This window comes from Kogia breviceps, chromosome 9 (genome assembly GCF_026419965.1).
Source record: "Kogia breviceps isolate mKogBre1 chromosome 9, mKogBre1 haplotype 1, whole genome shotgun sequence".
In the NCBI taxonomy this organism is placed as follows: domain Eukaryota; kingdom Metazoa; phylum Chordata; class Mammalia; order Artiodactyla; family Physeteridae; genus Kogia; species Kogia breviceps.
The window spans coordinates 21,482,375-21,507,629 of record NC_081318.1 but is presented as its reverse complement, the minus strand read 5'-3'; the positions used below and the strand labels follow the sequence as shown (position 1 = coordinate 21,507,629).

At 38.3% G+C, this 25,255-nt stretch overlaps 1 protein-coding gene and 1 long non-coding RNA gene across 12 annotated transcripts in view; one reads left to right on the top strand and one right to left on the bottom strand.

Moving 5' to 3' along the window:
* Nucleotides 1-4,806, bottom strand: part of LOC131762601 (uncharacterized) — a 30,316-nt gene extending 25,510 nt beyond the window's left edge. The window contains exon 1 of the long non-coding RNA XR_010842083.1: nucleotides 4,611-4,806. This is a non-coding gene — a long non-coding RNA (uncharacterized lncRNA). The remainder of the gene's footprint in view (nucleotides 1-4,610) is intronic.
* MKLN1 (muskelin 1) overlaps nucleotides 1-25,255 on the top strand; it is a 339,221-nt gene that overhangs the window by 167,515 nt on the left and 146,451 nt on the right. Inside the window, exon 1 of one of the 11 annotated variants that reach the window (XM_059074239.2) lies at nucleotides 4,870-5,007. The exons of 8 other annotated variants lie outside the window; for them this stretch is intronic. In XM_059074239.2, coding sequence (XP_058930222.1) covers nucleotides 4,910-5,007 — 98 coding nt within the window. In that variant the 5' untranslated portion in view covers nucleotides 4,870-4,909. Of the gene's footprint in view, nucleotides 1-4,869; nucleotides 5,008-15,509; nucleotides 15,557-25,255 lie in introns of those variants that run through there. 2 more of the 11 variants (XM_067042145.1, XM_067042143.1) reach the window with 2 other exon arrangements.

Genomic DNA, 25,255 nt, shown 5'->3' with positions numbered 1-25,255 from the left:
GAAACCACAGGGAGCAGGGGAGGGGGTGGTTACTGGAACCCAGAACCAGAGAGAGTAGTGTGAAGAGGCCACTTGGGAGGACTTGTGACCTTTGGTTGAAAGGGCCAGTCAGCCCACTGTGTATACAGGCAGGGAGTCAGAGGAAGGGATACCCCAACCTCCCGCTCTTCCCTCCCATGTATCTGGAGGGACAAACCAAAGATAACAAACAATTATTTAACCTTTCTGAGTCTTATTTTTCTCATTTGTGAAAAAGGGAATAATAATATTTCTCTCTCAGAGTTTTTGTGAGAACTAAATGAGAACTTACAGTACACGAGCTAGGCCCTCTTCCTTCACTTGATCTTCAAAACCCCCCTGTGAAGTAGACAGATTTTATTAAAACCACTTTGGAGCTGTGGAAAATGAGAGGCTGAGAAGTTAAGTGACTTTCCCAAGGTCTCATAGCTAGAAAAGTATCAGATGGGACTACAAACAAGATTTTTGAACATACTCTGTGTTTCTTTCCCTAGACTGTTCTGTACCCCTTGATCCCCTTCTGCAGAAGGCTGCCACAGATGGTTTCTTCTTTCTAGAGCTGCTATACCCAGAGCTATGCTGACTCTGCTGTTTAGAGGAAAACTGACTGACCCAGGAATCAGTGCCTAAGCCAAAAAAAAAAAAAAGCACTGATTGATTATATATGAAGAAGGTCAAATGCCTATGAGGTGGTTTGATGTAAGTCTCTGACCAGTATAGACTCCCATATCAGATGCTTGACAATCCACCTGGATATCTATTAGGTATCCCCTATATACCACACTGAAGTCGGAATTCTTGATTTCTTCTACCTCAAAACTGTTCTAACCCTAAATCTTCCCCTTTCAATAAAAGCATCACTAGCTACTCGGTGCAAACACAAAACCCAGGAGTTATCCTTAATTCTTTCCGTTTCTTCCTGCCTTCCCTCCCTCATCAGCAAGTCTAGTTGACTTTACTTCCAAAATACAGCCCAATTCAACCATTCCTCGCCATCTCCTGTTAGTGCAAGCCACCATCATTTCTTGCCTGGCTTAACCTCCTGTAGAGTCTCATCCCTTCCACTCTTACCTCTCTCCAACCCTTTTTCTGTTTTGCAGAGTGATCTTTACAAAATGTAAAATGGATCATGCTACTCCTTGGCTTGAATTCCCGCACAGGTCTCCTCTTCACATTTCCATGTCATGACTCCTTACCATGACTGTTGGGGCCCTACTTGTTCTGACTCCAGTCTCCCTCTTCATCACTATGCTCCCACCATACTCTCTTCTTTCTTTTCTTTAACAACCCCTTCCCTGCCTCAGGCCCATTGCACTTGCTTATTCTCTCTTCCCAGAATGTTTTTTGTCCAGCCTTTGCATGGTTGGCACTTTTTCACTGCACAGGTATTAGCACAAATATTACCTTCTTAGAGACACTTTCCTTTACCATCCAATCTAAATATTACTCCAGTGTAGTCTCTTCCTAGCACCTAAAATGCACGGACTAAAATTATCTAGTTGACTTATTACATGTTGCCGTGCCAGAATGTAAGCTCCCGGAAAGCAGGGCCCTTGTCTGGCTTTTCTGTTTGTCCCTGCCTCCCTAGCATCTAGGACAGGGCCTGGCACATCACAGCCTCTCAATAAATCTTTTATTGCAGGAAAAGATAGTGAATGGGGACAAACTGAATATAACCAATTACTCTCTGGAAGTGTTTACTATGAGAAGCATGTTGAGACATCATCAGAGAGTAAAAGACGGTTTCTTTTAGATGACAAGATGACTGGATTACTAGGGCTGTTGATCCCTGAAAAATGATGATCCATTGCCCAGTTCTCCATGAGGCCGTCAATATATTAATGTAGGGGAACTAGAGAGATTAAATGGCTGCTGACAGTTTCCAGACCTTCCCCATGTATCCTTACAATAAACCCCATAGACTAAGGCAATGCCCCACAGGCAGTGGAGGTAAATGTGTACCCGTAGGAGATCTGAGGTACGGCAGACTCCTGAAGATTTTAAAATTTCTTTAGTCTTCTATTTTATCTTAACATTTATACAAATTTGGGGTTCAGTATCATAATATATCTACGAATTTAAAGCATTTATATGTTAACATATCTATCTATATTTATGTTAACATATGAATGCTTTAAATTATTTTACCATTTGTAAAATCTGTGCTGCAGGAAAGCCACGCTATCCAGGGTCTTTACATTCTCTGTGGCAATCATACCTCAGGGATACATTTTTGTAGTCTGAGAAGTTCTGGCATTTTTTTTCCTTTGCAAACCAAGTACTCTTTTAGCACAATTAATTCATTCTTCAGTAAATATTTATTGAACATTCACTATATGCAAGACATTCTAAAAGGACTAAGGATACAACTGTGAACAAGATATGTATGACTCCTACCTTCATGGGAGTTATAGTTTAGGGAGAGAGAATTAGAAATAAAGAGGAAATAAAAATATATTGTGGGACTTCCCTGGTGGCGCAGTGGTTAAGAATCTGCCTGCCAATGCAGGGACACGGGTTTAAGCCCTGGTCTGGGAAGATCCCACATGCCGCGGAGCAACTAAGCCCGTGCACCACTGCTACTGAGCCTGTGCTCTAGAGCCCACGAGCCACAACTACTGAGCCTGTGCTCCAGAGCCCGCGAGCCACAAATACTGAGCCCACGTGCTGCAGCTACTGAAGCCCATGCGCCTAGAGCCCGTGCTCCGCAACAAGAGAAGCCCACTGCGATGAGAAGCCCACGCACCGCAACGAAGAGTAGCCCCCAATGGCCGCAACTAGAGAAAGCCTGCACACAGCAACAAAGACCCAACACAGCGAAAAATAAATAAAATCTAAAAAAAAAAAAAAATTAAAAAACATATATTGTGATGTTTGCTAAGATAAGGAAGGAAACTCAGGGTGACAAGGGAAATGTAAAAAAAAAGGCACCTAACCCCCAAATAGGTGATTAGGACTGATTTTCCAGAATAAGATAATCTGAAAAACAAGCAGAAGTTAGCCAGGTGAAGAATGGGGGAGAGTATTCCTGGCTTGGTTTAGACTAAGCCCTGGAGACCAGAGAGAGCACAGACAGAATTTATAGGAGCCAATTCAGTGTGTTAGTTTAGTGTGGCTGGAGTAGGGAGTACAGAGGAGAAAGAGAAGAGAGAAGCTGGAGAGGTAATCAAGGCAGGATATGAAAGGCCTATGCTAAGGACTTTCAGTGTTACCCAAAGGGAATAGAAAGTCACTGAAAGTCCAAGAGAGTCATTTTAGGAAGAACTGACTTGTGTGTGTTTTTAAAAAAAGATCACTCAGGGACTATAACTCTGTCTGGAAAAGAACAAGGACTGGACTTATGCTAAGGTAAGAGGTGTAATTAGCAAATTTGGAGCCGCAAACTAATTGAACTGAGTCACCATCTTAATCTTTTCCCCTTAAAAGTATCTCTTTTCCCCCCAAATAACCACTAATCATCTTTGGAACTAATCAACCTTCTCTGGCCTCTTTCACTGTCTCTGGACTCCTAACTTCATTGCTGGGATTACAGCATTCCCTCAAGGAACAAATACTTTCCCAGCATGCTGCAACACACAAAGCACATGTGATTTTAAAGGTTAACATATTGTAGCCTTTCTATTTGGCATTCTCTATCTGATATGCTAGTGGAGGCTACTACTAAGTTTTTCTCTGTGGAAACAGGAAGTCAGGAAAGGATTTGAGGAAGTTTGGGCAGGTAAATGATTATAATGGGAAGAGAATACAATTATAGTACTGAGGTGTTTCAACTCACTTGGTCATTCACTAAAAAACCCTTTGCTTGAGTTTTTCCGTTGGTCAGGTGGAGAAGAAGACGCTGTGCAGGCTTCCAGGGGTAGAACCACTTAGTGAGAGAAGGGTACTTCGGTAGTGCAGTGACTAAGCCAAGGAATAAACATGCACAACACTGACCTACAGGTATTTGATGGGAACATTATCTAAAGCTGCTAGATATTTAGAGCAAGTGTTCATTTTTAGATAAGGAGCTGGTATGATGCCCATATAGCATTCAGAGCACATGGGCTGTTATTCCCTCTGTGGTCGTTTTCTTGAAACTCTCTGTCTCTCGCTCTTTCAGAATTTGGGGGCTAAATATCTGTCAGTTAAAAGTAGGTAGATTTACAAGCTGTACGAATGACGACACCCAGCTTCCCAACTCCTTTAGGATTTTTCTGGTCTGTGAGTGAATGTCATTACTGAGCAAACCAATTGCGCGAGATGGGTATGAGGGAGCTCTCAACAAATGCTTACAACGAACGGTATCACAGACTGAAAACTGAACAGGATGAGAGGACACACAAGCATTTCCTTTTCCTGTCTCCATGTGACTCTGGAACGGGGGGTGGGGGGGGAACAAGACGTTTAAAACCAGGACAACTCCAGAAGGAAAGGCCATTAGCTATTCCACTGCAATTCCCTTCAATGCTGTTTCCTTACAGAATTTAGAAACTGGAGAGACCAGTGGTTTCCAAAGTCTCAAAGGCGTCCCTTCTCCAACTTCTTCTCATTTTCCCTTCCTGGCCCATAACTACAATTTATTTTTTTCATAATGTATTTGGCTTTCCCCTTACCTCAGCTTTCAAGAAAAGTCATTTGAGACATTCCTCTCCAAGCCCCACTGGAGAGACCCTCAGGTGCTCACACTCCAGTCCCAGTTTCCGCCGGTCAGTCTTTCAGGAGGGTTCAGCGGCGGAGACCCCCAAAGTGAATCGCCGACCCGCGCGCGACTCACCGCTTCACGCAGGGGTAACGACGCGAGACCGGGAGAGCTGACGGCCCAGGCGAGCCGCGGCTCCTTTAAGAGCAGGCCCCGCCCCTCCCCCTCCCGGCGCGTCTGGCGGTCGGCGGCGGCCTCTACGGTACTGACAAGATGGCGGCTGGCGGGGCTGTCGCTGCGACGCCCGAGTGCCGGCTTCTGCCCTACGCGCTACACAAGTGGAGCTCCTTCTCCTCCACCTACCTTCCCGAGTAAGTGCTTGGCCCTGGGCTCGGGCTGCCCTACTCCTCGGCGTAAGCACGGCTGGGCCAGGGGGGCCGTGGAGGGCAACCGCGTCGAGAGGCCCAGGCGGGGCCTGTTGAGGGGGACGCGCGGCCTCCGGAGCCTCAGTCCAGCCGCCGAGAGCGTTGCCCGCCCCCGCCTCCGGGAGGGGTTAGAATCCAGAGTGCGAGATTCGGGTGGAAGGGGCAAGGTGTGTGGCGGGGCCGAGGCGTGTAGGACAACGGGGAGCCAGGTGATGCGGCGGCCGGGTTTAGGGGTTGAGAAGGGCTTGGGGGCGGGCGGCTCAGGGAGGTGGAGCAGGAGTTGGGGCTTTCAGGACGGGACGACGGGCAAACTGGTGAAGATGTCTAAGGGCGTCCGAGGTGGGGGGAGACAGGGGACGGTTCAGTCGATTGTTGTCGGGACAAAGTGTAAAGCTGAGAAGAGTGACTGTTCCTGCGGAAGGGGGGGGTGGTCATTAAAAGTGATTAGCTCCAAGGGAGTGGTAAAAGTCACCGACGGCTGAAGAGTTGTGGAACAAATCTGTGCAAGTGGGGAGACGTTGTAGGATTTGCGGAGGTTCTCTTTTCCGGCTGGTAGTTCTGAAAAAGATAGAGAGTGGGCAGGAGGGACTTTACAGAGGAGTTCCATTATATGATGGCTCAGAGCATGGATCTATGTAGACACAGACCAGTTTCCCAGCCCAGAAACTCAGATATAGACAGAAAAGTATGACTTTAATGAATTTGGCTTCCAACACTCGTTTGGTCTGGATCCCCAATTTAGGTGTTAAAAAGTTCCAGTGCGTTACAGGAAAACCGTGTGTTTTTCTGTAGCAGATTGCTTCTGAAATGCGGACAGTACTTTCATTCAGTATTTGTTTATGTCTGAGAGAAGGAGCAGATCGAACTCCACTTTTACATACTGATAGAGAAACTGGCTTAGTAAAGTTTTAAGATCTGTGCAGACCCTGAAGAAAAGTGCTAGCTGTCCCCCGGACCATCATTTTACAAGTCCAGGAATGATTTTATGAACAAAACAAGATACAAATAATATATTTTTGTTACTGAACAAAGTGACTAGATATGTGACGCATACTCAGAAGTTTTCCACCTATATTTCAAAAAGTCTTCACATTTTCTCCAATTTGATTTCTCTGGTCAAATCAGTCGAAAATCTAAAAATGGAGCTGTGACTAGGAGACTCTAACTCTCTTGACTGCCAGCCCATTGTCCTATTCTCCAGGTCAAGGGTTGGCAGTCAGGCCTTCAGTAGGATGTGGTTCAGTGAGGGGTGCCAGGTGCCCTGTGGCCTAATCTGGCCTGTGTGGCATGTTGATGGCTGCTGTATGGCTGTGTCCCTGACTGATGCTGGCATCCAGCTTTTAATGTGAGAGTGAACCAGGTAAACATTCTAGCCCTCAGCTGGAGTTGAAATGTGGCCCTAGGTACTTGACTTGTGATTTTCAGGGCTTAACAAATTGTTGAGTCTGAAGGTAATCAGAGTTTTTCTATACCCAGGTTAGGATCACAGATAGTTGGGAACTGGAAGGGCATTGTTTGATCTAATAACTCTGGAGATATTTTCCTGGTCTTAAGTTAGACTTCTTCCAGGGTTTCACTCCTTAAATTTCTGTCGTAGGGGTGAGACTTGGATATAACAAGGCCCATCCGAGTTATGAATAAAAAAGGAAGAGTACATTTCAAGCAAGAAATGATTTAGTGGGATGGCGACTTTACTTTTTTTTTAAAACATCATTATTGGAGTATAATTGCTTTACAGTGTTGTGTTTGTTTCTCCTGTATAACAAAGTGAATCAGCTATATGTATACATGTATCCCCATATCTCCTCCCTCTTGCGTCTCCCTCCCACCCCTCTAGGTGGACACAAAGCACAGAGCTGATCTCCCCGTGCTATGCGGCTGCTTCCCACTAGCTATCTGTTTTACATTTCGTAGTGTATATTTGTCAGTGCTACTCTCTCACTTCATTCCAGGTTCTCCTTCCCCCTCCCCATGTCCTCCATTGACAGATGAATAGATAAAGAAGATGTGGCACATATATACAGTGGAATATTACTCAGCCATAAAAAGAAACGAAATTGAGTTGTTTGTAGTGAGGTGGATGGACCTAGAGTCAGTCATACAGAGTGGAGTATGTCAGAAAGAGAAAAACAAATAACATATGCTAACACATATATATGGAATCTAAAAAAAAAAAAAAATGGTTCTGATGAACCTAGGGGCAGGACAGGAATACAGAGGCAACTTTACTTTGACTTATGTCTCATTATCCTGGCACCAGATTTGAAGTGGGCAGCATTCTAGTTTTGGAGTTAGAAGGCAGCCGTTTGAAATAGGAGAAATCTGTTGTTACGGTTTTCTCAAATATATTTGTGAACTAGTATTTAGTGCACATTTAACTCTCAAACACTTCCGTTTACAGTGTTTTTTTTAGTCTTTATAATATTCTGTTGACTTATCCAGTATAGTTTTTATTTTAAAGCACTAAACTATTGTAATAGAGGAGTAATCTGAACTTTTTCTTTGAAGGAGTATAGTTGAGTATTATGGAGCTTGAGTTTGAGAGTTTTGTGTCTGCTGGATTGGTATGTGCCATGCCTGGACTTCTAATTGCAAGTAAGGATGGCACTAAACTTCTATTAGCAAGTGAGGATGCTATAACTTCGTATAATAGGACATGTGAGAATGGGATTGACTTTACTTACTTTTGCCCTAAAGTCCTAACAGCAATTGCTGTATCTTTACTGGCAGCGGCGACAGTCACGTTAAAGTACTTTTATTTATTTTTTTTTTAAATTTATTTTTGGCTGCATTGGGTCTTTGTTTCTGCGCGCGGGTTTTCTCTATTTGAGCCGAGCGGGGGCTATGCTTCGTTGCGGTGCGCGGGCTTCTCGTTGTGGTGTCTTCTCTTGTTGAGCGCATGGGCTTCAGTAGTTGTGGCGCAAGGGCCTAGTTGCTCCACGGCATGTGGGATCTTCCAGGATCAGGGATCGAACCTGTGTCCCCAGCATTGTCAGGTGGATTCTTAACCACTGCGCCACCAGGGAAGTCCTTAAAGTACTTCATAAACAGGCGTAATTTTAAGTAAAGCCTTTTGTTGAAATTGTCTACAGAATAGCAAATATTGATTAGAAGTCACTGGTAAGGCATTTTGAAAGGATAATAATAAAGCAGTAACAACAATGGGAAACATTTGTAATGTGCCTTCATTTTCTAGGCTCTCTTATGAACTGTCTCATTTAATTCTCAAAACAATTATATGAGGAATCTTCATCTTCCTGCTGAAGAGGCAGGGAGATGTTAAAACTTGCCTCAGGTCACGCTGCTGGACGGAATCAGGATTTGAACCCAGGTAGTCTGACTCCAGATTCTGTGGTCTTAACTGTAGAGCTGCTCTGCTGCACAAAGGTGGAGACAGGAATTCAGAGATTTGAAAGAGTTCTTGTGTTAAAGGCACTTGCATTGTAGTTGTGAAAGACATGAAGTCATGAAAAAAAGAAAAATTCAGATCTCTATTTTTTTTCCTGCAGACTTAAAAAAACGTTTTCCTTCTCTCAAAGTCAAAACATTTTCCCTTCTAACCCTTTTAGATTTATTTGGACTTTAAAAATGTTAAAGCAGATCAAGCTATAGATAACACATTTTTATTTTGAAACTAATGAAGTGGCCTTTTATTTTTCAGTGTGCTTTAAAAAGTTTGCTTGTATTTTACTTTTTTTCTGAAGTTTACAACTAATTTGGGAATTAAGAGAAATGTGTCTATTTAAATGATGATTAATTCTTAGAATTACATGTACTCTTATAAGTAAAAATATTTTGTAAACTGCTAATCTCTATACTCAAATGTTTATTGCTCTAGCTAATAGTGATACTAACTACAATTTATGGTGCACCTACTGCGTGCAAGATGATTTTTTTATATAGTTTTACCTAATCCTTACAACAAACCTGCAAGATAGGTATTGTATCTATTTTGCATACGAGGAAACTGAGGTCCATATAGGTTAAGTAACTTACCCAAGGTCATATAGTTTTCAGGAGACTTGGCAGGTTCTCGGACTTAAAAACTCTTGCGTGTGCCTCTAGTAACAACCACCATGTGAGTACCTTCTATTTGTCAGGCACCATGCTTAGGACTTACCTGGCGTTCTTTTGATTTCGTATTTATAAAAATTCTATGATAAATATTATCATTCTCTTTTACGGCTAGGGAAACTGAGGTTCAGAGAAGTAAGTTAAATTGTCCAGGTCTAAGAGTTGAAAGGGTAGGAGATAGGACTCTGATCTTGGACCTCCTGACTTATGTTATCAAAGAAGAATACTGCTGCTTCAGTATTTTACATGGCTGTAATATGTTCCTAATTGGGAATACAGATAAAAAGTGCTATAAGATGAGACTGGAGAGAGGGAAAGATATTTAGATGTATTTTATCTCGACATTTAAGGTTTTTTTTGTTTGTTTGTTTGTTTTTTTATGGTACGCGGGCCTCTCATTGTTGTGGCCTCTCCCGTTGCGGAGCACAGGCTCCGGACGCGCAGGCTCAGCGGCCACGGCTCACAGGCCCAGCCGCTCCGCGGCATGTGGGATCTTCCCGGACCGGGGCACGAACTCGTGTCCCCGCATCGACAAGCGGACTCTCAACCACTGTGCCACCAGGGAAGCCCGACATTTAAGGTTTTAATGTATTAATATAAAAATTGGGAGGACCTTTGAAAGTATATTTACACATTACGTAATTTTATTGTTGTAGCATGATCCTTCTTTTGTTTACATGTTAGTGAAAGACTTCATTAGTTTAGATAGTAAAATTGGATGCATTTTTAAGTGTTTACCTTTTTCCTGTTAGTCTACTTTATTACTTAAAATCAGACATTAATTAAAACTGTACCTTTGTGAATATGTGATTTATGGTCCAGAGTAAAAGTCATATAATTTGACAAGTAGGTTAGGAGGTGAACCTGTTTCAACTATTTTAAAATTCCACATTTAAAAGTGAATATATATTTTTTCTAATTGCCAAAAAAACCCCACCCTAAGTTACTTGAGGAATATTTGCAAAATATAGACCCACAAAGCAAAATTTAAATTACCCTTAATCCCACCACCCAAAGATAACTAATCACCCTGTGATATATATCATTCCAGATATTCTGTTGTGTCTATATCTATTTTCCAATTTGATATTGTCCTGTTTGCTGTTCTGTATTCTTTTTCCTTAATATATGATAAATATTTCCTCATGTTATTAAATATTTTTCTATATTATCATCATTTGTTATGGATACATTATAATCCATAAAATGATTTTATGGCATTTTATTTAATCGGCCCCCTATTTTGGGACATTTAGTCTTTCTGGGTTTGTTTTGTTTTTGTTGTTCTTCGGCCATTAGAACAACATGGAGTAAAAGTGGTATAATTTGACAAGTATACTAATGTCTCGTTAGTAATGAGACATTCTGCCTTACAGGAACAAATCTTGAACTCATTTATGATGAGTTCTGAGATGCTGAATTGTTGGATTAAAGATATCAGTTTATTTTCCTACTGTCTGTGTAGGGAACTCTGTTTCTATGTACCCTGGGTTTACTTTGGTATTATCCTTAGTAATTTGGGATTAAGAATGTGGTTTTGGTCAGATAGGTCCTTAGAGATGTCTGGAGAGTGATTACATAATTCAGAATCATTTCCCCCCCCCCCCAATTTAGCTTTTAAATGGATTTTTATTTTATTAATCACATACACTTGAAAAATAGAACACATTTGTGAGGTTTATTATTTATTTGGTGTATAGACAGTGATTACTATGCATATGAATTTGAGGATTTTTTACAATCCCAAGGGCATCTGAAACCCAGGAGTTGTGAGTCACTAGTTTCACTAGTTGGAGGTATTCAATGCCCTGGAGACTGGAGACTGTCATGCTGTTTCTTTCCTTCCCTTTTTTCCCTTTCCCTAAACTAAGGTTAGTACTGACCTGGCTTGGGAACCTTACTGGCCAGTGAAAGTTGTAAGACTGATATTTTCAGTCTGATGATATTAGAACTTTAGGAACCTGGGATAGAGGAAGAGCTTGAGGTGGGTCTAGGACTAGAGATTGAATCTGTGGAGCTGGCTCCTAGGATTGGATCTTTGTGAACTTTACCAAGTTATGATTCTTCTCTGAACATCATCACTTTCCTTCTGTGTAGAAATACTTTTTATCTTGATCACATGTTGGGAGGTTTAGTATTATGTTTAATTTTTCTTTTTTTTTTGGCAAGATAGGCAGATAGCTCTATTATTTGCATTAACTTTTTTTGAGACTGATACAGGGACTGTGATGTTCTGCTATTGATAAGATGCATTTCAGCTGTTTGTGGTGATCTGACTTTGCTATATGTCAGTCATTCAGAAGTCATCTTTGAAAATATGAGAGATTTTCTAGATTTTAATTTTAGAGATATAGCTATTAGCACCTACGAATGGTTTTCTTTGTATTTACTCTGTTTGGGACTTCTGGCACCTCTCGAATTTATAGCATGACTCCCATCAGTTCTGAAGAAATTTTGATAGTCTTCAAATATTCTTTCTACACCCTTCTTTTTCTCCTTTCCTCTCTGACTTCAGTTAAATCCATACTCCACCTTTTGTCCTGTCCCATATGTCCTTTATGCTTTTTTCTGTCTTTTTTTATCATTTTTTTTCTCTCCTTATTTCATTCTGGATAGGCTTTACTTGCCTGTGTTCCAGTTCACTGATTCTCTATTCTGGTATGTCCAGTCAGCTTTTAATCCCATCTATTTTATTCTTGGGTTCAGCTATTTTTTTTTTTTTTTTTTTTTTTTTTTTTTTTTTTTTTTTTTTTTTGCGGTATGCGGGCCTCTCACTGTTGTGGCCTCTCCCGTTGCGGAGCACAGGCTCCGGACGCGCAGGCCCAGCGGCCATGGCTCACGGGCTTAGTTGCTCCGCGGCATGTGGGATCCTCCCGGACCAGGGCACGAACCCGTGTCTCCTGCATCGGCAGGCGGATTCTCAACCACTGCGCCACCAGGGAAGCCCTCAGCTATTTTTTAGTATTTTTTAGTGCTAGACTTTTCATTTGATTTTCTCTCTCTCTTTTTAAAAATAGATTCTAATTCTCTGGTGAAAATCTCCACATTGTGACATCAATCAAGTTGCTTAAAAGTCTGTGTCTGAAAACGGCAATATCTGGATCTCTTGTAGGTCTATTTCTCTTGTCTTTTATCACACATTTTATCTTGGTGTGTCTGGTAATAATGATAATAATAATAATTATTATCATTATTACCATTATTTTGGGGAGTAACTTTTTCTGAATACCACACATTATATTTAGAATTTTAGATACAAATTACACTTAGTTGCCTAATGTTACAGCATTTCTCTAGAGAGGATTCACCCATCTTCTGGCAGGCAGATAAAATAGAGGCAGATCACCTCAACAGTCAGGAACTGAGCTGACTTGAGGCTGAGTTTTGGGTTTTGTGAACATATAGTTTGCACAACTTTGGTAGCCCTCCAGGGAACCCAACTGAGAGACTAGGTGTTTCTAGGGCCTCTCCTATTTTTGCCTTTCCAGCAGCATGAGACTCCTAAAAGGAGGAGCTCCTTGCTTTCAGTTGCTTTCTGCTGGCTTTTTAACCTCTTGCTTTTTGCAGTTTAAGAATCGACAGGGGCTTCCCTGGTGGCGCAGTGGTTGGGAGTCCGCCTGCCGATGCGGGGGGGCGCGGGTTCGTGCCCTGGTCCGGGAGGATCCCGCGTGCCGTGGAGTGGCTGGGCCCATGGGCCGTGGCCGCTGGGCCTGCGCGTCCGGAGCCTGTGCTCCGCGGCGGGAGAGGCCACAACAGTGAGAGGCCCACATACCACAAAAAAAAAAAAAAAAAAAAAAAAAAAAAGAATCGACAGATGCTTTAAGAGGAAAATCAGTATGCAATGTCAGGTTTGTTCTTCTGTACCTACCTTTTCTTAACCCCCTCAGGTCTTGGATGTCATGGCAAGACCCAGTTACCAAGTTTTGTCTCCCTACCCCCTTGAAATTGCCAAAAGCTCTGCTGCCTTTTCTGCCCTTTTAGTAGCTGTCTTTTCCTGGCTTCTCAGCTCCTTTCCTGTGCCATTAAAAAAATAGGTGGAACATCCTGAGAGGGAAAGCTGCCCAGAATGTGGGGCTCCCTTTAACAAGTTCTTTGGCATCTCAAATCCTAACTGCCTCATAAAGTCTCTACCTTAAGAACTTTTTTTTTCTGTTTTATACAGCTTTTCTAGTTGTAAGAGGTAATGTGTTGGTCTGCTGCAGGCTATTCTGTCAAATCGCAGAAAACGCAGAAATCTTTCTGTGTTTAGTTCTTATGAAATAGACTTATATTTGCTAGGCTTATGAATTCCTCATGGTTATGTTAATGTACTATCCTAACACTTGGGCCCCAGATTTTTTTGCACAGTGTTTTCCTTCATTTTGCCTTTTGACACCTTAACTGCTTATTCCTAATATCTAATGGGAAAAATTAGGGACTATGAATAACATTATTTGTTAGCAAATGTTTTAAATACTGACTAAAATGAGATTTATTCTTGGTTTTATTGATGATTCATAATTCTCTTTTGAGACTTGTTTATGAGGTACAGAAATTGAGAGTTTTATCTTTGTCATAGTAGATACAGTTATTTTCCCTTCCTATAATGTGATTTTTATATTATTTACCTTTTTTTTTTTTACAACTTTCATGGGAATATTTATGTGAAGGCATTGTTCAGAAGGAAGATACTTGGGTGTAATGTAAATTTTTTGAGTTTGTAAATATTGTTAGTATTTAATACTTTTAAAATATCCTTGCATTTCTTCAATATGACTGATATTTATCATAGTTATCACCTATGTACTTGTTAAGGCATGTTGTTTTGTATAAATAGAAATGTTAAGTTATTTTAAACATCCTTGAGTATGTCCCCTTTCCCCTTCCTCTCATGGTCCCCTTTCTTCCCTTTTAATCTAAGTAGTTTGATCAGAAGAGCCCTAAAACCTAATTCCTACTTATTCTTCAGCTGTCAGCTAGAATGTCACTCTCACAGCAAAGTCTGACTTACCCCTCTCCCACCAAAGAAGTCTGGCACCCCTTCCCCACCCCTACAGTTAAATGCTTTCATACAAATGTATACCATTCTCATATATCACTTTATATAGTTTATAATTATGCATTTATTTGTATAATTGTTTGATTAATAGCTGTCCCCCCAGCTAGACCACAAGCTCCATAAGGACTATGAAAATTTCCCCCCTCATCATTGTAGTCCAGCATAGTGTTTATTAAATGCATACATGAGTTAATTAAGCATTTAGACTATTTTTCTTCTTTTAACAGAGTTTTGTTCTTGGGTTAGATGGAGTCATATACTGGCCATGTTAAACATATTAAAATATTTAGTTTTAATAATAAGTTTTAAATCTGTGCTATAAATTTTCATGGTTTTCATAATTTTTAGCAATTTCAGAGAATATTTTAAGTGAAATTGGTTATCTTGCGGTGGGGATATTGCATTTGGAAGAACTTGGAAGAGAAAGCTTCTTATCTATCTTGCTATTTTAAAAAGTTTTTATTATTAAGGTTATTTATATTATTATGGTCAGTTTTTCTAATGAGACCTCGAGAACTTTAAAGCTTAGTTTATTACAGAATCTGATTTGGCTAATAGCTTTTAATAGTTTTAGAATATATTGCCAATATTTTGATTAATTTTAGGATAAGGATCATTTCCTCCAATTCCTTTAATATAAGTATTTACTAGAAAATAGGAAAAGTAATATAAAAAGTTAGTTGACTTTTTTTTGTGGTACGCTAGCCTCTCACTGTTGTGGCCTCTTCCGTTGCAGAGCACAGGCTCCGGACGCGCAGGCTCAGCGGCCATGGCTCACGGGCCCAGCCGCTCCGCGGCATGTGGGATCTTCCCGGACCGGGGCACGAACCCGTGTCCCCTGCATTGGCAGGCAGACTCTCAACCACTGTGCCAATAGGGAAGCCCTGGATATACCACATTTTTATCCATTCATTAGTAGATGGGCATCTAGGTTGTATCCCCTTTTTTGGCTGCTGTAAACATTTGTGTACACGTTTTTTGTGTGGTTATATGTTTTCATATCTTTTGGGTAAATGCCTAGGAGTGGAATTTCTGGGTCATATAGTAATTCTATGTTTAACTGTTTAAGGAACTGCCAGGCTGTTCTTGGTTGGTTTTTTTTTTCCCCCCTCTGTTATTGAGGTAGTGTCAAACTGATTAGTGCATATGAATTGAAGCCCTGTAAGGAAAGTGACCACCTGGAATTAGATAACAAATCACTTGACTTCAAGTCTTTTACTCTGAGAACTTTCTGTGACAGTTGAGCTAGTCCTTTATCTTCTTTTATTTTTGTTCAGAATGCATGTATATGGACTGGCTCCATGTCTTCATCTTTTAAGTTACTTACCTACCTATCGGAGTACATACTTACATGGAGACATACATACATTCACACATACTTTGGTAAGTAGTTCATGGTGGGGATGTTAGTTGAAAGTTGGTATTTTTTTTCTAAAATTTATATAGTTTGTTAATGTGAAATATTGACTGGAAGATATTTATGAAACTTGTTTATGAATTCTTTCCTTAAACAAACTGAGGCATAGATTTTAAACGAGCTGAAAATAACTTCAAGTTTGACAGAATAGTTTCTTCTAGAATTTAGAATTTTAGATGATTAGAAAATTCACATATCTAGGTCTGAAAGTTTAAGTCTTTGACATCTATCATCTCCATTTTCTACAACCTAAAATGCTACTATGGGTGACAGGTTAAAGAAAACTTTGTTTTTTAATTTTTATTGCTACATTGTGGTATTTGAGTCAGAATTATGGCTTTTCACATTTTTGGCTATCTGTGCCGTCAACAAATTATTGGGTACCTCTAACTCCTGAATAATAGCCAAGCCTATTTGAAGTTATGAGAGAGAATTTCTGGTGATGGAATTATCTGTACCTATAATAGTACAATAGAAGGTAGGAAAAGCTAAGTTCAGATGAGTGATAAAAGTAGTAAATGCTACAGAAATTAGAGGTGAGATTCAGAGAATGGAGCTTGTACTGTTGGCATGGGCTTGAGGAGAGACTTCTTGGAAGAGGTAAATGAGCTATGATTTCCTTTGTGTACAGATCTAATTTATTTTACCATCCTTCGTGTTTCTTGAACGCAGGAATTTATCTTTACCTTTGTGCATATTCAACAACTCCTATTTGGGAAATCAGGTTAACATTTGGCATTTGTTGAGTTAGTGTAGCATATCAGAACCAGGAAGGTGCTTGGAGGTAGACTTTTCCCAGACAATATACAGGGTAGTTGATACAGGCTGGATAATTGGTCAGATACTTCTTCCTTATATATTATATATGTGGACTGGTGTCCCTGCCCATATTTTCTCCAGAATCACCAGTTTTTAGTACTTTAAGTAAATGTTTTTCTTTTTATTCAGGTTTGTTTCATATATACAGTTACAAAAGATACTGTTTACTGAAAGTGGCTTGGCTGATGGTGTTCCAAAGTCACTTGCTATATTCTATTCCCCTCTGAACAGCTAACATTTGTCCTACCCATTATTTGACAGTGAACTCCTCCCCTCTATTTATTTATACTTTATGATTTTGCATATTAGGAGAAATAAGCATTAACTCATCAATGTACATTTAGGAGACTTGCCGCTCCCTATTGTAGAAATTTAAGTGTAATGAAAACAAAACTCTTTGAATTTTATTTTATTCTTTTGAGGAAATTTAGTAAGATATTATGAATTTTTTACGGTATTCTAACCTGCTTTTCCAGGGCATTTAGGGCAGTGATTATGTTTATATTTATCTAAAATGTAATGCATGGATTGCAAATTAATCCTCTAGCAAGTGTCTAATACTATTGATAGAAATGTTACTATTGCCCTTAGATTTACTAGATTTAATGGAACAGTTTTATTGAGATGTCCTTGAATTATGATGGGCTATTAGGCTGCTATTAAAAAGTAAGGTTTAGAATATTTTTTAATTATGTAGAGAAAATCTTCCAGCTATAATAGCACATAAAAGACCCACAGATTTAAAAAAATGACAACAATGCCTTATTAAATGGCTAGCTCCTATTTATCTTTAAACACACACACCCACCCCCTTTTGTATGCTTATGCATATAGAAAAGACTGCAAACAAATTTACTAAAGTCTTAACAGTGATTATCTCTGGGATGTAGTAATTGTGTTGATTTCTATTTTTTAATGCCTTTTCTTTGGACATTGCCCAAAGTTTTAAATTTTATTTTATTTTAACAAATAAATAATACATTTAAACAACACCAAAAATGTAGAGGTTGTGTGTGAGTGTATATGATTTGCTTGTTTGATTATAAACACAAATGAAAGGATCTTAATTCCATGTTAGTGAGTTTGAATTTTACTTTTTGGAAAGTGAGGAGCCATCAAATAATTTTAAGTGGAAAAAGGATGTGACTAAAGTCAGTGGTTTAAAATTTAAAAATTTAAACACTCTTGATAAACAACAAGGTCCTACTGTATAACACAGGGAACTATATTCAGTATCCTGTGATAAACCATAATGGAAGAGAATATGAAAAAGAATAAATATATGTATAACTGAGTTACTTTACAGCAGAAATTAAACACAACATTGTAAATCAACTATACTTCAATTAAACTAAAAAAAGTTTTTTTAAACATTTTTAAGAGCCAGTAATTTCCATTTTTAGTAGCTAATTTTGAGCAGCAGTCTTCAAGTTGGGGCATGCTTATCCCTGGGAGTACATGTACACTTTCCAAGGGATACATAGGCAAAAATAGTTTTGAAGGATTAGATTTCCTGATCTTTTATTATTGTGTATTCTCCTTAAAAATTGATCAGCCTGAGAACTTCCCTGTCGTTTAGGCCCTTGCTACTCAAAAGTGTGGCCCGCTCACCAGCAGCATTGCCTTTACTAGTTGCTTGTTAGAAATGCAGAATCTCAGACCCACCCCAGACCTACTGAGTCATAATCTGTATTTTTAACAAGAACCCCAGGTGATTTGCCTGCACTTTGAAGACTTCTAGCTGTCCCATATCCTATTTCATGATTGCAAAAGAGGCATGCCTCTCATCTATTCCATGGAGTGTAAAAATCTTCAGAGTGCCAAAAAAAAAAATCTTCAGAGTGCCAGAGGACTGTTGTAAAAGTTGATATTGAAATTGAGAAAATGAATGACTGGAAAAACAAAAATCCTCTTGTAAAATAGGTGGCTCTCAAGTTCTTTTTTATTTTTATTTATTTTTTTGGCCACATCACATGGCATGCGGGATCCCAGTTCCCCAACCAGGGATTGAACCTGTGCCTCTTGCATTGGAAGCATGGAGTCTTAACCACTGGACCACCAGGGACGTCCTCAATTCTTTCTTTTAAAAAAAAACAGAAGGAAGATGTAATCAACTTATCTGTTGGTAGATCATAAAAAGTATTTTTTAATCATAGCTCATTATGTGATTTTTTGACATATAATTCAGAAGGTAGTCAAAAAATAAATAGTACTAGCAGAAATTCCTTCTGTTCCCATGTATTTGTATAAGCAAGGTTTTTAATGCATACATCTATAAAAACAGATACAGACTTGATGCTGAATCTCATTTTTATTCTAGCAGTGATATTCATCTGTATATACATGAAATAATTGTAAAAAACAGAAAAAGTCCTGCCCATATCTTTGAGAATCACTATTAATACTATTTTGCTCCATATTTAATCATTATCTGTCGAAGTTCATAATATGTTTATATTGTTTTGGTCAATAGTGTACTTCTAATAGCATCCAAAAGAAATTTTTTAAATTTCTTGATCAAAGCCAAAAAAGTTTAATTTTAATTTATACTCTTTTTTTTTCCAGAGAGGTCATATAGAGTGAAATATAAAAGACCCTGCAGCATAAAAGAATTATTACATTAGTTAAAATTCTATAGGGAAAGTTTAAGGAAAAGCAAGAATAGTATAAATTTTTGACTGTATGAGAAGAAGCTGTACTTTTAAAAAATAGATATTTTTATTCTATTGGTACTTTTGAAAGAACAAACATAACAGCTTTATTTAAAATGACAATATTTAGAGTACACTGGAAAATACAAGTTTTACGATCATTTTAAGCTCTGAAAAATTTTGCTTGCCAACTTAAAAATGGTAAGAATATGCATAGATTTTCAGAATTATTTTAGGGAATATTTGAGCAAAAAAGCTTGAGTACCATTAACTGACAGCAGTAGATCCCAATCTTGTTTGCACATTCAAATTACTTGGGGAGCTTTAAAAAATCCTGATGCCCCCAGGTCATAAAACAATCTATTCTTTTGGGCCTTGGCCCAAGATACTAGATTTACATGAAGCTCCCACAAAAATGGTAATTTTTCTGTAGTTATGTACATACACATCTGTTTTTTTCAGTAATTACATACATACACATAGCAAGTGATCTGAAATCTAGAACAAAAGGAAAATAGTTAAAATTTGAGACATGGAGGTTAGCCTTGATCCAGAAGGTCCACTTGCTTATTTTCACAACACATGGCTTAGTGAGAAAGTGATGGGTTTTTTTGTTGTTGTTGTTTTGGTTTTTTTTGTGGTACGTGGGCCTCTCACTGCTGTGGCCTCTCCCGTTGCAGAGCACAGGCTCCAGATGCGCAGGCTCAGTGGCCATGGCTCACAGGCCCAGCCGCTCCACAGCATGTGGGATCTTCCTGGACCTGAGCACGAACCCGTGTCCCCTGCATCGGCAGGCAGACTCTCAACCACTGCACCACGAGGGAAGCCCCCAAAAAACCTTTTAATGAACATTTCCCCAGCATACCCAGCAGTAGAGAAAAGTGAATTCTAATGTTCCCACCTTCAACAATTACCAACATTTTGCTTGCCTTTTTTTTTTCTTCAGTCTCTTTCCACCACCTCTTTTTCTTTCTTCTGGTGTATTTTATGATAAATATAAGTTATGTCATTTAGTTCTTAAATATTTTGGTATGCATTAAAAAAGAGAACATTGTTAGTTATTGATTGTTCCCTAACAAAGTACCACAAACTTAGCAGCTTCAAACAATACATTTAATTATTTCATAGTTTATGGGATCAAGATTTCAGTAATAGCTTAGATGAACCCTCTGCTTCTGGTTTCTTATATGGCTCCTAAGTCAAAGTGTTGATCAGGGTTGGGGTTTCATCTGTTATCTTGAGTGGGGAAGAATCTGTTTCCAAGTTTATGTGATTATTGGCAGAATTCTTTTTTTTTTTTTTTTTTTTTTTTGCGGTACGCGGGCCTCTCACTGTTGTGGCCTCTCCCGTTGCAGAGTGCAGGCTCTGGATGCGCAGGCTCAGCGGCCATGGCTCGCGGGCCCAGCCGCTCCGCAGCATGTGGGATCTTCCCAGACCGGGGCACGAACCCGTGTCTCCTGCATTGGCAGGCGGACCCTCAACCACTGCACCACCAGGGAAGCCCAGAATTCATTTTCTTGAAAACAGTTGGCCAGAGGCTGCCTCTTTTTATTGCCATGTGGGCCTCCACAATGTGGTGTTTTGCTTCATCAAAGCCAGTAAGGGAGAGAGTAGGAAGAGTATGCTAACAGATGAAAGTCACAATTTTCTGTAGCCTAGTCCCAGAAATGATATCCCATTACTTTTGCTGTATATTGGTTAGAAGCAAGTTACTAGGGATTACACAAGGGCATGGAATACCAGGAGGTAGGGGTCATTTGGTTCCATCTTTGAATTTCCCTGCTGGAGACAGTTTTTCTTAGAGCCACAATGCCTTTATTTTACCTAACACAGTTAGCAGTAGTTCTTTAGTAATACCTAATACCTAGTCTATTTTCAGTTTTCTCTGTTAAAAAAATGCCTTCTTATAGTTTATCTGAATCAGGATCTAAACACTCATTGTATTTGTTGTTGTAGCCCTTTAAAATAATTTTCATCAAGAATAGTCTTAACTATTCTTACTATTATTCTCCAACCATTTTTCTTTCATCCATTGATTTGTTGAAGAAACCAGGTCGTTTGTTCTGAAGAGGCTCCCACATTCTGGATATGTCCAGTTGCTTCTTTGTAGTAGCATTTGACTAATTCCTGTGTCATACTTTGTATAGATTGGGAGTTATACGGAAAGACTTCTTTAGATTTTTGATCAATTTTTTCTTTTTTAAAGACTCTTCCCTAGGTGGTGCCACGTACTTTGTTTTTGTATCACTTCAAGAGACACAAAGTCTGGGAGTGACAACTTGATCCCTTTATGGTAGAGTTTCCCATCCACCTTTCATTAATGGTTTTAATCTCCAAAGATAACCATTGTTAGAATAAGCTAGTTTGTTAAAGTTACCAATATTGGATTTTTCTGGGTCTGTCATTCCTTTCACATTTATTAGCTGGAATTTTTTTTGTATGGAATTCTCCTTCATTCATTAGAGCTTTTTGGTTGCTCTGAAATAGTTTTATTGGAAAAGCAAGATAAATGCTTTATTCCTTTTAATGACCAATTTTCAAAGTAATGTGTTGATATATACCTCCAGGTGTCTGGCTTTTTCTTTAAAAAAAAAAAAAGCATTTATGAACCTTAGGCTTTTTATGTATTCATTGTGTTTTTTAAAATTTCAGTAGTCAGGTGCCAGATTGTTCTGTCTTCGGCAAATGGGAGCCCCTTCAGGCTTGCTGCTTCTGTGTTCCTTTGACATGACCTCATTAATCTTTGTTTTCTTGCTTTTGGGTATGGCAAGGTATCCTTTGTTTATCATGCCCTGATGAGGAAATGATGTTTAAAGTTCACAACTGGAAACTAGGAATGCTTGTTGTTACTGGATTGTCGTTTCTTTTAGACCGTTTTAGGGGACGTAGCTAGGAAATAAATATTTTTTTAAGAGAAAAATATCTTGAGTTCATACTGCAATTTCCAGTTCAAATTTGGTTTATGGGATGGATTGTAACTTCCATAATTTTACACTTCTGTTATTTTTTCCTATGTCATCTTTACTATGTTGAGTCTTTCAGTCCATGAATACGATATATCTTTCCATTTATTTAGGTTGTATTTAATTTCTTTCATTAGCATTTTTTAATTTTTAGGGCAGAGAGCCTCCTTACATGTTTTGTTATATTTATATTTATTTCCTTTGAAGCCATTTAAATGGTTTTGTGGTTTTAATTTTGGGTTCCACTTATTTATTGTTAGAATGTAGAAATGCAGTTGACTGTTGTTGATCTTGTATCCTGTGACATTGCTGAACTCAAGTTCTAGGAAGTTTTTTCTGTTTGTTGTTGGTAAATTCTTTGGGGTTTTCCATGTGACAAATCATGCCATCTGCAAATACGAACAGTTTCATTTTTTCTTTTCTGAAAGTTGTATTTCTATTTAGTTCAACTGTCAGGTTTTACCTTTTTTTTCTTTTTTTTCTGGATTTTGAATTGATATATAGGGGATGTGTTCTCAGTGTCAAGTTGTAATGGATTTACATGTATTTTCTTCTAGTACTTACATGTTTTTGTACTTTATATTTAATTTTCTGATCCATTTGAAATTTAATTTGATATACAAGAGTGAGGTATAAATTTAATCATGTTTCCAAATGGCTGTCCAGTTATTTCAACATCACTTATTATGAATTTTATATTTTCCCCACTGACTTGTGGTGCTACCTTGCTCATTTATTGACTTTTATGAACTTTTATTTTGATAATTTCTCTTTTGTTCCCAAATGTCTATTTATGTATAAAATCCTCCACTGTTTTAATCATAAAGACTTCATAATCTGCCTTAACATCTTGTAGGGTCTAGTCCTCCCTTGTTGCTCTTTTGTTCTTTTTCAGGGTTTTGGGGCTGGCTTAATTTTTTATATAAACTTTATTAACTGTGTGAATTATATCACCCTTTAAAAAATTTTTATTAGAGTATAGTTGATTTACAGTGTTGTGTTAGTTTCAGGCGTACAGCAACGTGAATCAGTTATACATATACATATATCAACTCTTTTTTTTTTTTTAAGAGTCTTTTGGCCATTACTTGTTAGTTATCTATTTTATATATAGTAGTGTGTGTATGTCAATCCCAGTCTCCCAATTTATCCCTCCCCCGCACTTATCCCCTGGTAACCATAAGTTTGTTTTCTACATATGTGATTCTACTTCTGTTTTGTAAATAAGTTCATTTGTACCCTTTTTTTTAAATTCCACATATAAGTGATATCATATGATATTTGTTTTCTGTGTCTGACTAACTTCACTCAGTATGACAGTCTCTAGGTCCATCCATGTTGATGCAAATGGCATTATTTTGTTCTTTTTTATGGCTGAGTAATATTCCACTGTATATGTGTACCACATCTTCTTATCCATTCGTCTGTTGATGGACATTTAGGTTGCTTTCATGTCCTGGCTATTGTAAATAGTGTTGCAGTGAACATTGGGGTGCATGTATCTTTTCGAATTATGGTTTTCTCTGGGTATATGCCCAAGAGTGGGATTGCTGGGTCATATGGTAGTTCTATTTTTAGTTTTTTAAGGAACCTCCATACTGTTCTCCATAGTGGCTGTACCAATTTACATTCCCACCAACAGTGCAGAAGAGTTCCCTTTTCTCCACAACTTCTCCAGCATTTATTGTTTGTAGATTTTTTGATGATGGCTGTTTTGACCGGTATGAGGTGATACCTCATTGTAGTTTTGGTTTGTATTTCTGTACTGATTAGTGATGATGAGCATCTTTTCATGTGCTTTTTGGCCATGTGTTTGTTTTCTTTGGAGAAATGTCTATTTAGATCTTCTGCCCATTTTTTGATTGGGTTATTTGGGGGTTTTTTTGTTATCGAGCTGCATGAATCACCTTTATTTATTGTCTAGTTTCAGGAAAATACTTCTTCTTATTTTTGGGTATAATTAGATTATAAATTAATGTGGAGAGAATTGACATCCTTATGATGATGAGTCTTCCTGTATAGGGACATACTATGCCTTTGAGTTTATTTTAGGCTTACTTATATGCCTTTTAGGATTGTTTAAAATTTTTCTTCATAGGTTTTACACATTTCTTTTTTAAGTTTATGCCTAATATTTTATTTTGTTCCTGTTTTAAGTGGGGTCTTTTCTTCCATTATATCTTCTAACTGCTTTTTGCTTTTAAGTTTGAAGGCTCTGGTTTCTGTATTTTAACTTGCTATATTTTTTTCAAACTAAATTTATAGTATTTTTTTTCCATTGATTCTTTGGTGTTATCTAGATAATATGATCTTATGTGCAAACAAGTAATTTTTCATTTTCCTTTCTGATATGTATGCTGTAATCACTTGCCTCTTTTTTTACTAAGTTATAGACTTTTATTTTTTAGAGCAGTTTTAGATTTACAGAAATATGAAGCAGAAAGTACAGAGAGTTCCCATATACTCTCCAGCAGTCTTTACTATTATTAATTATGTAACTAATATTATGATTACATACTATATTATTAAAATTGATAAACAAACATTGATACACTATTATTACTATAGTCCATAGTTTATTCAGATTTCGTTAGTTTTTACCTAATGTGCTTTTTCTGTTCCAGGATCTCATCCAGGATTGTATTTAATTGTCATGTCTCTCAGGCTCCTCTTGGCTGTGACAGTTTCTCACACTTTGTTTTTAATGACTTTTATAGTTTGAGGAGGACTGGTCAGGTGTATTGCAGGGTGCCCCTCTCTTGGAGTTTGTGTGATTTTTTTTTTTTTTTTTAACCCTCCTGATTAAGATGGGTTATGGTGTTTTGGGAGAAAGATCAAAGAGATAAAGTGCCATTTTCATCACTTTATGTACCTAACTATTCTTATGACTTTTCACTATTGATTTTGACTTTGGTTACCTGGTCGAGATAGTGTTTGTCAAGTTTCTCTAGTGTAAAGTTATTTCTTTTTCTTCTTTCCATACTGTACTCTTTGGAAGGAAATTACTATGTGTAACCCACTGTAGAGCTCACACATAGAGTGGGGAATTATGCTCTTCTGCTTTAGGGTAGAATACGTATGTAATTTATTCAGAATTCTGCATGGGAGATTAGTCTCTACCATTTATTAATTTATTCAGTAAGTTATATCAATTTGGGCTTCATGTATACTTATTTTGTCCTTTGGGTTATAATCTAATACTAGTTTATTTTGTTGCTCAAATTGTTCCAGA